The 12,861-nt window shown below is 37.3% G+C and overlaps 1 protein-coding gene across 7 annotated transcripts in view; it reads left to right on the top strand.

Moving 5' to 3' along the window:
- TRDMT1 (tRNA aspartic acid methyltransferase 1) overlaps positions 1–12,861 on the top strand; it is a 62,828-nt gene that overhangs the window by 29,634 nt on the left and 20,333 nt on the right. For 4 of the 7 annotated variants that reach the window (XM_054660794.2, XM_016962722.4, XM_016962723.4 and 1 more), the window contains exons 3-6: positions 3,454–3,530; positions 10,121–10,192; positions 10,805–10,870; positions 11,980–12,049. In XM_054660794.2, coding sequence (XP_054516769.1) covers positions 3,454–3,530; positions 10,121–10,192; positions 10,805–10,870; positions 11,980–12,049 — 285 coding nt within the window. Of the gene's footprint in view, positions 1–3,453; positions 3,531–5,725; positions 5,791–10,120; positions 10,193–10,804; positions 10,871–11,979; positions 12,050–12,861 lie in introns of those variants that run through there. The other 3 variants (XM_024346235.3, XM_016962724.4, XM_016962725.4) reach the window with 2 other exon arrangements.

Raw genomic sequence — 12,861 nt, 5'->3', positions numbered from 1 at the left:
AAGATATTTTTGTAAAAATCTGTTTGTTTTCTTTTAATACTTTCCAGTATTATCTGGGTTACTTAATTTCTGACTTAAGGTCTGTAATAATTTCTGTTTTCATTCCTCTTAATATATTGTCTTTCTCTGTCTACATTTAAGATTTTATCTTTATCACGTGTTTTGAAAAGTTTTATTTTGATGTGCTCTTTATGTTTTTCTTTATTTGTAGTGCTTGGACCTTGTGGTGCTTTTCTTATTTATAATTTTCATCAAATTTGGGGGGTTTGACCATTATTGCTTCAAAAATAATATCTGTTCTCTTTCTTCACTTTCTCCAGTTACATACTGTAGAGTAAATGATAGCTACTGAAGACAGAGTGATCCGTGATTAATATCATTAATGCCTCTGAAGAAGAGAATGACTCCAGTGGAACAAAAACTCTTAATAAAAATAGATAAAAATTTTTCTAGAATGAAATTTACAATATAACATCCATGAGCCCTTCTGGAACAGATGACTGCATCATTTAATCTAGCTGAGCAAGAGATGAATCAAAGTAGAAAACCCAGGAATGAAGCTGCCGTGTTAGGAGGAAAACTATGGTTAGAAAATAGCTGAAAATGTTGTAAAGCTTTGCAGTGTAGAAATAATAATGTAATCGGAGTGGGAAGAGGCAGTGAGACACAAAAAATATGTCTTTGTAGATAAATGAAACTATCAATTTTTTAGGACATTATTCAGTGTTATTGTCAGGGTCTCAGCAGAGCCGGGAAAGAGAAAGCTCAGCTGTCAAGAGCGTTAAAGTAGCTGATTAAGGCCACAAGCCAAAAACAAAAGAGTTAAGCCTTCACTCACTTACGGTGGTGTTACTGGCAAGAATCTAAAAGCAGAGACAATGCCACTCTCTCGGTTCCATTTACCCATGGATCAGTGTATACGTGAGGGCCCTCTCACTGTTGAGGGAATCCTTGGCCTTAAGGGAAGGGAAAGCAGGGAGGGCTAGCAGTGGAAAAGTGCTGGGGACTGAGTCAGAGTGGCACATTCTTTAGGTGTCATCATTGTCTTCAGGATTTCCCACACCTCCCCACACAAGGAGGCCTTGGCAGAGAAGTTCTGCTCAAGGCCTCAGATAAGGACACCTCGGAATGAAGGCTCTGGGACTAAGAATGCAAATGTTCCAAGAGCCTGACTGCTGGCCTGGTTGCCTGAGACCTTGACTACACACACACACACACACACACACACACACACACACACAAACACACACACACACATCTAAATCCAGTAACATACCAAATGGTGAAACTTTAAAAGTATTCTCATTAAAATAATAAAAAGACAAGGATGTCCACCATTAGCACTATTACTTGATATAGTTGTGGATCTGTTAGCTAATGTACTTACACAGAGAAATATCATATAAATAGAAATATTTAAAAATGTGATTGAGTATGCCGGAAAATACCAACAAGTTAAGCAAAAATAGTATATGAGGAACAATTAGTGCTTTAATAAGGAGGCCGGCTACAAAAATATGATAACCTATAGCATACAATATACAAACAAAAACCTACTAGAAGACATAATAGGAGAAAGTTCCTATTTTTAGTAACAACACAAGAATCTGTATAACAAGAAATCTATATAACTCACATGGGAGTTAAAGAGATTTGAAAAATGATGAAAGCGTACTGTGGTCTTGGATAGGATGGCTGAATATTGTAAAAATATTGGCTCTGTTTCACTATAACTTCAATAAAATAGTCAAAAGTTGTTGTTTTCTAATCTGCCAAGTTCTTCCTAAAGTTCAAATGAAAATTCAGTTTAAGAATAGCCAGAAAACTTTCTGAGAAAATAAGCAATAAGGCAGGCAGAGGGACAAATACACCTGCCAGTCAATACAGGATGAACAGTGTTAGCACACTGACTTGATCTAATATTATCTGAAAGCAAAAGTATTTTCCTTAACTTGTATAGTCATATAATGTAAAAAATCAATTTCCATTGGCTTTAAAATATTTAGTCATTAAAAATAACCTGTGTATTTCCATGACTATTTAATCCAAATATGCTTTCATGGACCTAGAATACCAAGTTAAATAAGTTGTGAATTGTTCAATTTAGTGATGAATTTTTGCCTAACTGCCTTATCAGTTGGCCTACACTATTGAAAAAATCACTATTTTCAAGAATCTGTCAAAGCTGGAATTTTTTTAGTGGCTAGCTGTATTAGAGACATTGACTCTGTTTACTTCCTTTCAATTCTAGACATAGGATGCCCCTAGAATAATTGCTATGAGAGATTGTTGTTTTATTTTTGCTTTAGTTTTAGGAATTTAGCTGTTATCATTCCACGTCCAGTTGCTTATCATAATGGCCCTGTATGTACAGGCTGTTGAACTTGAATGTGATGTGCTAATACCCTGCCCCGTGTGTTTTGGCAGACTGCTCAGTGTAGGATTTTCAGATTGCTTTCCTTAACACTGGGGAGTCGAGAAGTGCTTTAGGAAATTTTCAATATCTGATTTTGATTTCATTTTCACAGATGTATCTTTAATTATTTAAAATCCTATGATCAAAAACTGATAGACATGCACATTCAAACTGTTAATACAATGGAGACAACTGACATGTTCCCACGTTAACTCACTCTTTACAGAATTCAGAGTAAAGCTTTTCCTGCTTTATTCATGTGCTTGAACTTCTTAGAAGTGGGCTATAATTAGGAAGGTTTTGATTCTGGGCTCATTTCTTTAAGTTTCTAGCTAAAGATGTGCACTGAGAGTGCTTAATGTGAGTTGGCAAACCCCTGACGTGTGCTTCCCTGCGTTTGTCTTCTGAGATATAGAAAGGGAGCAACACAGCACAGTTTTCAGCTACTTAGCCCATTAGGAATTCTTTTGATTCATCTTGTCAACAGTCATTTGAAGTTCATTGCACACAACTGCAAAACAAAATAATTGTGGATATCTGAGAATGAGGCCCTTTTCCATTTGATAATATATTAACAGATGTATATGAAAGGGATGGTGACTGGTCTGCATATCACATTTGCTAAATAAAGAACATTATTGACAGGTAGGTATTTAAAAATTTCCTAGACCCCATCCCCATGAAGGTTATCAATTATAAAATAAGGTTCTCCACGTTTTACTCTAGAAAACAGCAGTGTTACACTTGAGGCGTGATACAGGCCAGATGTGCTTAGGATCCAGGAAACAACTGTTCCAGCTCTGGGCTGGTGCTGGGACCTTGGGGGAAGTCACTTAATTTCTTGTAGCTTCAGTTTACTGCCCCACTTCCTTCACAGGATTGCTTTGAGAAGTTAGTTAACCAAAGTTGATTTGACAAGCATTGTATTATAAACTGTTTCAGTTTCTGATATATTTAATTATAGTTAGTATTTTCCTTCTTCCCCATTCTATGCATGTTTTTATGTTCTTTTTTCCCCCTAAATGTTCATTCCTCAGGGCATTACACTCGAAGAGTTTGACAGATTATCTTTCGATATGATTTTAATGAGCCCTCCCTGCCAGCCATTCACAAGGTATGTGTCATAAATATTTCAGTGTTGTATTGGTCCGTTTTCATGCTGCTGATAAAGACATACCTGAGACTGGGCAATTTACAAAAGAAAGAGGTTTACTAGACTTACAGTTCCATGTGGCTAGGGAAACCTCACAATCATGGCGGAAGGCAAGGAGGAACAAGTCACGGGCAGCAGGTAAAGAGAGAGATGTTGTGCAGGGAAACTGCCCTTTATAGAACCATCAGATCTCATGAGACTTATTCGCTGTCACAAGAACAGCACAGCAGAGACCTGCCCCCATGATTCAGTTACCTCCCACCGGGTCCGTCCCACAACACGTGGAAATTCAAGATGAGATTTGGATGGGGACACAGCCAAACCATATCAAGTGTAGAGAAAGTGCTTTTGAAGGACTTACTAAATCAGATCATACTATAGTGTCAAACATGGACACTCTGAAGTTTATTAGCTGCATTTCATAGTTTGGAAATTTTTTCATAAATCCTTTTATCTACTTATGTATGTATTTATTTATTTTTAAATAATAATAATTATTGGGACAGGGTCTTGCTCTGTCACCCAGGCTGCAGTGCAGTGGCATGATCACAGCTCCCTGCAGCCTCAATCTCCCAGGTTCAAGCAATCCTCCTGCCTCAGCCTCCTGAGTAGCTGGGACTAAAGGTATGTACTTCCATGCCCAGCTAATTTTTAAATTTTTGGTAGAGATGGCGTCTCACTATGTTGCCACGGCTGGCCTAAAAGCCCTGGGCTCAAGCTGTCCTCCCACCTCGACCTCCCAAAGTGCTGGGATTATACACGGAGCCACCATGCCCAGCCTCCATTCATATTTATAATTAAGCATTAATCACAAAGGAAATAGCAGTTGCTACCAGATGAGCAAATTAATTTGGTCAAAAGTAGATATGCAAGACTGTAGGATACCTCTTTTATACTTACCTAAGACACAATGTTTATTTCCAGCCCAAAGTACCTTAATTCATTTAAACTAATGAGCATTCAAGAATATCTTTCTAATACTGATTAAGCAAAGTGAATTTCCACAATAAATATTCAAGTCTTAAATTGCTTAATTGTACAATTTAAAAGCTAGTTAAGCATGCACTTGTGAACTTTACATTTCTTAAAATTCATATGTACATTGAATAATTCTGACTTTTCATAGCAACATTATAATCTCTTCATTTAAAAAATTATATATATGTGTGTATACATATATTTGGCTATATGTTTCAGGAAATTATATCTTAGACCAAATCTTGACTAATTCATTTTCATTTAGATGTTTTTAATAAGAGTATTTTGGATGATTTTAAATGATAATAGCAGTAGTAATCCTCTAAGTGTCTATGTCTTATGCAGAGGATGTCATTTAATTTAACAAGCTTATGGGGTAGCCATTGCTGTTACAATGATTTTACAGATGAGAAACTGGGGCATAGAAAGGTTCACTTTCTCAAGGATATACAATTAAAGAATGTCAGAGCCAAGATTTGTCAATCATTTTATATATTCCATGATTTTAAGTAGAATATCATATGTAATAACCAGTCTAATTCAGTGAATGAATATTCTAATGCCAAATTTCCATCTACATTTGGATTTATTTAAACAATTCTCTAGGAAATGAATTTCCCAAGGATTTGTTGTTCACCTACAAGCCAGGCATTATTTTTGATGCTGTAGTTCCTGTCCTTTGGGAGCTCATATTCTAATGGGAATGGCTGACAAATAATTATCTTAAATGATCTTATAAGCTATATAATAAAAGAATGCTGAAAGTGTCACAGGCGTACAGAGGAGAAAAGGGCTTGCTGCATACCAAGAGAAGGGAATTCTTTCAGAGGTGATGTCTGAACTGTGTCTGGAAGTAGATTACGAGTGTATCAGAGCAGGCAGAGGCCATTCCATCTCAGGGTGGCTCTAGGCACGTGCAAGAGTGTGGCCTGTGGAGTACAGTGAGCAGGATATACACAGTGGAATGCAGCTTCAGCTCTGTGAAGCCTCAGGTAATACTGCAGAGGGCCCCGTAGCTTTCCTACTCCCACCTCCCCCTTGTCTTAGCACAGCTCCAGCTGCTGATGGCAGGAGTAACTGATTCTGTAGTTCTCATGTGAAAGTCTGACAGGAAAGGACAAATAAGAACTGAAGATTTCTGAGAAGTCTATTCACATCCAGTCTAATCCCATAGCTGAACCTCAGATCCACTGATGGTTTTGGTCCTGCCATCAGGTATGAGGAAACTGACCAATGATGCCAGGTAACTTATTTAAGACTCTGAAGATAAATAGCATGCTTTTTTTTATTATTATACTTTAAGTTTTAGGGTACATGTGCACAACGTGCAGGTTTGTTACATATGTATACGTATGCCATGTTGGTGTGCTGCACCCATTAACTCATCATTTACATTAGGTATATCTCCTAATGCTATCCCTCCTCCCTCCCCCAACCCCACAACAGGCCCCAGTGTGTGATGTTCCCCTTCCTGTGTCCATGTGTTCTGATTGTTCAATTCCCACCTGTGAGTGAGAACTTGCGGTGTTTGGTTTTTTGTCCTTGCAATAGTTTGCTGAGAATGATGGTTTCCAGCTTCATCCATGTCCCTACAAAGGACATGAACTCATCCTTTTTATGGCTGCATAGTATTCCATGGTGTATATGTGCCTTATTTTCTTTATCCAGTCTATCATTGTTGGACATTTGGGTTGGTTCCAAGTCTTTGCTATTGTGAATAGTGCCGCAATAAACATACATGCGCATGTGTCTTTATAGCAGCATGATTTATAATCCTTTGGGTATATACCCAGTAATGGGATGGCAGGGTCACATGGTATTTCTAGTTCTAGATCCCTGAGGAATCCCCACACTGACTTCCACAATGGTTGAACTAGTTTACAGTCCCACCAACAGTGTAAAAGTGCTCCTATTTCTCCACATCCTCTCCAGCACCTGTTGTTTCCTGAGTTTTTAATGATCGCCATTCTAACTGGTGTGAGATGATATCTCATTGTGGTTTTGATTTGCATTTCTCTGATGGCCAGTGATGATGAGCATTTTTTCATGTGTCTTTTGGCTGCATAAATGTCTTCTTTTGAGAAGTGTCTGTTCATATCCTTCACTCACTTTTTGATGGGGTTTTTTGTTTTTTTCTTGTAAATTTGTTTGAGTTCATTGTAGATTCTGGATATTAGCCCTTTGTCAGATGAGTAGATTGCGAAAATTTTCTCCCGTTCTGTAGGTTGCCTGTTCACTCTGATGGTAGTTTCGTTTGCTGTGCAGAAGCTCTTTAGTTTAATTAGATCCCATTTGTCAATTTTGGCTTTTGTTGCCATTGCTTTTGGTGTTTTAGACATGACGTCCTTGCCCATGCCTATGTCCTGAATGGTATTGCCTAGGTTTTCTTCTAGGGTTTTTATGGTTTTAGGTCTAACATTTAAGTCTTTAATCCATCTTGAATTAATTTTAGTATAAGGTGTAAGGAAGGGATCCAGTTTCAGCTTTCTACATATGGCTAGCCAGTTTTGCCAGCACCATTTATTAAATAGGGAATCCTTTCCCCATTTCTTGTTTTTGTCAGGTTTGTCAAAGATCAGATAGTTGTAGATAAGTGGCATTATTTCTGAGGGCTCTGTTCTGTTCCATTGATCTATATCTCTGTTTTGGTACCAGTACCATGCTGTTTTGGTTACTGTAGTCTTGTAGTATAGTTTGAAGTCAGGTAGCGTGATGCCTCCAGCTTCGTTCTTTTGGCTTAGGATTGACTTGGCAATGTGGGCTCTTTTTTGGTTCCATATGAACTTTGAAGTAGTTTTTTCCAATTCTGTGAAGAAAATCACTGGTAGCTTGATGGGGATGGCATTGAATCTATAAATTACCTTGGGCAGTGTGGCCATTTTCACAATATTGATTCTTCCTACCCATGAGCATGGAATGTTCTTCCATTTGTTTGTATCCTCTTTTATTTCATTGAGCAGTGGTTTGTAGATCTCCTTGAAGAGGTCCTTCACATCCCTTGTAAGTTGGATTCCTAGTTATTTTATTCTCTTTGAAGCAATTGTGAATGGGAGTTCACTCATGATTTGGCTCTCTGTTTGTCTGTTATTGGTGTATAAGAATGCTTGTAATTTTTGCACATTGATTTTGTATCCTGAGACTTTGCTGAAGTTGCTTATCAGCTTAAGGAGATTTTGGGCTGAGATGATGGGTTTTTCTAGATATACAATCATGTCATCTGCAAACAGGGACAATTTGACTTCCTCTTTTCCTAATTGAATGCCCTTTATTTCCTTCTCCTGCCTGATTGCCCTGGCCAGAACTTCCAACACTATGTTGAATAGGAGTGATGAGAGAGGTCATCCCTGTCTTGTGCCAGTTTTCAAAGGGAATGCTTCCAGTTTTTGCCCATTCAGTATGATATTGGCTGTGGGTTTGTCATAGATAGCTCTTATTATTTTGAGATGTGTCCCATCAATACCTAATTTATTGAGAGTTTTTAGCATGAAGGGTTGTTGAATTTTGTCAAAGGTCTTTTCTGCATTTATTGAGATAATCATGTGGTTTTTGTCGTTGGTTCTGTTTATATGCTGGATTACATTTATTGATTTGCGTATGTTGAACCAGCCTTGCATCCCAGGGGTGAAGCCCACTTGATCGTGGTGGATAAGCTTTTTGATGTGCTGCTGGATTCGGTTTGCCAGTATTTTATTGTGGATTTTTGCATCGATGTTCATCAGGGATATTGGTCTAAAATTCTCTTTTTTTGTTGTGTCTCTGCCAGGCTTTGGTATCAGGATGATGCTGGCCTCATAAAATGAGTTAGGGAGGATTCCCTCTTTTCCTATTGATTGGAATAGTTTCGGAAGGAATGGTACCAGCTCCTTTTTGTACCTCTGGTAGAATTTGACTGTGAGTCTGTCTGGTCCTGGACTTTTTTTGGTTGGTAAGCTATTAATTATTGCCTCAATTTCAAAGCCTGTTGTTGGTCTATTCAGAGATTCAGCTTCTTCCTGGTTTAGTCTTGGGAGGGTGTATGTGTCGAGGAATTTATCCATTTCTTCTAGATTTTCTAGTTTATTTGTGTAGAGGTGTTTATAGTATTCTGTGATGGTAGTTTGTATTTCTGTGGGGTCGGTGGTGATATCCCCTTTATCATTTTTTATTGCATCTATTTGATTCTTCTCTCTTCTTTATTAGTCTTGCTAGCGGTCTATCAATTTTGTTGATCTTTTCAAAAAACCAGCTCCTGGATTCATTGATTTTTTGAAGGGTTTTTTGTGTCTCTATTTCCTTCAGTTCTGCTCTGATCTTAGTTATTTCTTGCCTTCTCCTAGCTTTTGAATGTGTTTGCTCTTGCTTCTCTAGTTCTTTTAATTGTGATGTTAGGGTGTAAGTTTTAGATCTTTCCTGCTTTCTCTTGTGGGCTTTTAGTGCTATAAATTTCCCTCTATACACATGCTTTTGAACCCTGGTCCTCTGTTCCTGCTGCTCAGGCTCAATTCAAGTCTTCATTTCTGCTTTTCTGCTTGATCCTCTATTCCTGCTGCTCGGGTTCCACTCAAGTCTTCATTTCTGCTTTATCTTTGGTCATGCTGTGAATCTTTCTTGTAGGATCTATTTGCTAGCCGAAATACTGCCTGTTTACATGACTTGTTTTGACCCTGGTTACTCTAACCAAGTTGCACCTCCTGCTTATAGAATCTAGACTTCAGCTTAAGTCTCTCCTATTTACTTTGGACAAAATTGTGTTAGTTTTACCTACTGCTTTGATTGGCTTAGATTGGCCACCAGTGCCATTAGCTTCGGGTTGCTACTCCATTCAGCAGTTCATTCATCTGAACTCTGGTTATATCACCAAGGGGAAAGCAAAAAGTGTAGTCAGCCAGCACATGTGTGTGTGTTTTCCTAAACAAAGTGATTTTAAGAGAGCAGTTGGTTTTATTCTGCACTGACTTCTTGTTCTTTTTTGATTAATGTAAGTCATTTGTCATATTGTTTTATAAAGATAAATTTTAAGTGTACTTATTAGATATGTAAGGATTTTTTTCTTTTAAACCTCTGCCTTCCAGGTTCAAGTGATTCTTGTGCCTCTGCCTCCTTAGTTGGTGGGATTACAGGCGTACCCCACCACGCCTGGCTGAATTTTGCATTTTTAATAGAGATGGAGTTTTGCCATGTTGGCCAGGCTGGTCTGGAACTCCCGGGCTCAAGTGTTCTGCCCACCTCGGCCTTCTGAAGTGCTGGGATTATAGATGTGAGCCACCACGCTCGGCCTAATTTTTGTATTTTTAGTAGAGACGGGGTTTCACCATGTCGGCCAGGCTGGTCCCGAACTCCTGGCCTCACGTGATCCACCTGCCTCACCTCCCAAAGTGCTGGGATTACAGGCGTGAGCCTCTGCGCCTGGACCCCTTTTTTCTTTATAAATGAATAAATGTATTTTCTTCTCTGTAACAACAAAGATGACCCTATTTTTTGTGAGGACTAACTTATTTTTATTCTCCTTTTGACTTAAAAAGTGATTTGACATCTTTTTATCAGATTCTTAATAAACTTTCTGTGTTTTATTTATTTATTTTTTACCCCTTTAGGATTGGCCGGCAGGGTGATATGACTGATTCAAGGACGAATAGCTTCTTATATATTCTAGATGTTCTCCCAAGGTAAAAACTTAGGTTCCTGTACAAGCTTACCTTTAATTTGAAACTCCAGGTCTGGAAGAATGTGACGTTTGTCATTTTGTAGAGGATAGCCATTTATACATGCTCCCTTGAGATATTGGGCATGTCATTTATCTTCTCCTACCATGACTAATAGAGTAACTGCAAATGTTTCACAATTCCATGCTTGCCACCACAGTGAGTGACAGGGAATCACAGCCTACTAGCTAGATTCTGCTGCCTCTGCTCATAGTGTTGATGCAGATGGTGCTAATGTTAGTGAATGCTGTTACCCATGGCCTGGAAATATGTGCACACCCTTAAAGCCACCCTTCTATGTGAGTAGCCGCCCTTTCAGTTGACACCACAGAGGCTCTGTGTGAACCCATGCTTGAGATAAACTTCAATGGAAATCAACATTTCAAATGTTAACTTTCTCAAGTGTGCTGTGTTTAAGGGAAAAATGAATAAAATATATGTTGTCTCCAGCCTTATAAAATTCCATTTTAAAAAGAGTTCAGAAAATTACTTACCTCGTATTTCCCACAAGTAATGATTTTACTTTTTCTTCTTAGTAATGAGATATTTAGAATTCCATTTGTTTTTTTTTTATAGATTACAAAAATTACCAAAGTATATTCTTTTGGAAAATGTTAAAGGTTTTGAAGTATCTTCTACAAGGTAAAAAAATGTATTTGTCTTGCATACATCTTAGACTTGGTATATCTTATAGTAGGAACTGTTGTGAAATAAAAATCTTAAAAACCAGTGCATACATTCTGACATTTTATATATTAAATGTCTTACTCATCAGTATTGATTTTACTAATAATGTATTAGTAAGTATTACAATAAGTATTACCAAGTTTTGTTCAACCGATTCTCTTCTATTTTGATATTTTCGAATTTTTCTAGAGTAAGTGGTTGGTAAGAATGGCATTTCTCAGTTTTAGTCATTTATATTGGTGCTTATTTCTGTGGAAGTAGAAATGTTTTCAGTAAGAATTGGTCCTGTTGACAAGTATTTTCTGCCCTACAGTTGGATGCAGGAAGAATCCCTGTGTCGGGGTTCTTTCAGATGGTGGCTCAGCTGGAGAGAAAGCATCCACCCGAGTCCTTGAGTCAGCTGCTGTCTGTAACAGTGCTCCCATCTGACTGGCCACCTTGAAGATAAAGTTCTAGTTCCCATGGCAGATTGATCATCACTAGATTAGCAATTCTGACTTTCATCAGTTTGGATAATTTATCTGGCAGCTTTATTTATTTGTTGTAATGAATTATCTATATCTTTTGATTCAGTATTATTTCTGAGGTGCTGAACTTAGTAAAAACATAGGGTCATTATCTTTCTAAACAAGTGAAGTTACAGTTTTCACTTAAAATGAGGTTTTGTGGGCCGGGCGCGGTGGCTCACGCGTGTAATCCCAGCACTTTGGGAGGCCGAGGCGGGTGGATCATGAGGTCAGGAGTTCTAGACCAGCCTGGCCAAGATGGTGAAACCCTGTATCTACTAAAAATACAAAAAAATTAGCCAGGCGTGGTGGTGGGTGCCTGTAATCCCAGTTACTCAGGAGACTGAGGCAGAGAATTGCTTGAACCTGGGAGGCGGAGGATGCAGTGAGCTGAGATTCCGCCATTGCATTCCAGCCTGGGCAACAGAGTGAGACTCTGTCTCAAAAAAACCCAAAAAAAACAAGAAAACAAACAAAAGAAACCCAGTTTTTGTGTATATTATTTAAATAAGAACCGCCTTTCCAAGTAAAGAATTGAAGTTTTTTTTTTCTTTTTAGAGACCTCTTGATACAAACAATAGAAAATTGTGGCTTTCAGTACCAAGAGTTTCTATTATCTCCAACCTCTGTAGGTATCACAGTTATAAATGCTTATATAAATTATAATTTAAAGGCTTTTTTTCCCAAAGGAAATTTGATTTGATAAGCAGAATGGCTTTATTTTGGATAATATTATAGGTAAACTCTGAAAATAGTTTAGATTATGGGTCTTCCTTCCCAAAGAATTTAGTGCATGCATATAAATTCATTCATACATATTTTATGAAAAAAAATTATATAGCTTGAAAGAGAGACTATATTTCTCTTTTAGAGAGCAAAGGATAGCATATTTTGAAAATACGTCAAGTTTGGTATTTCCAAACTTGGTGTTAATAATGTTAATAATTAATAATGTTAATGTTTCAAAATAATCCAAAATAGAAAACAATATAAACATGTAGTAACTTTCTAGTTACTGCTTTGGGGACATAACATTAAGTTGAAAACACTGCTTCCATTTCATGGATAAGAAATTTAAGTAATTGATCATGATAAGACAAGTTATTTGACAGATTTGAATTTTGCAAGTGTTGCTGTCAGCTTTTTGTTATTGTTCTTGTTAGTTTCTTGTCATCTTTAGCCATATTATATTGTTCTTTGCCCAGAAATTAATAGAAAACCCATTATAAAAATTCAAGATACAAGCTGTGGAAATTGGCAACATATTTGATCTCTTTAAATTTATTTCATATTTATTGCCTTTTAGCTTGTAAAACATAGTGAATCATCCTTTTTTAAAAAAATGAGGTAATAAATAGCCAAGAATAGCTATATTTGAATTTTTAAATTATTAATATATTATCAATAATGAATGTAAAAATATCTATACTACGTCTTAGC

The sequence above is a fragment of the Pan troglodytes genome, chromosome 8, assembly GCF_028858775.2.
Source record: "Pan troglodytes isolate AG18354 chromosome 8, NHGRI_mPanTro3-v2.0_pri, whole genome shotgun sequence".
NCBI classification, from domain to species: domain Eukaryota; kingdom Metazoa; phylum Chordata; class Mammalia; order Primates; family Hominidae; genus Pan; species Pan troglodytes.
This window is presented reverse-complemented; position numbering and strand designations above follow the sequence as displayed.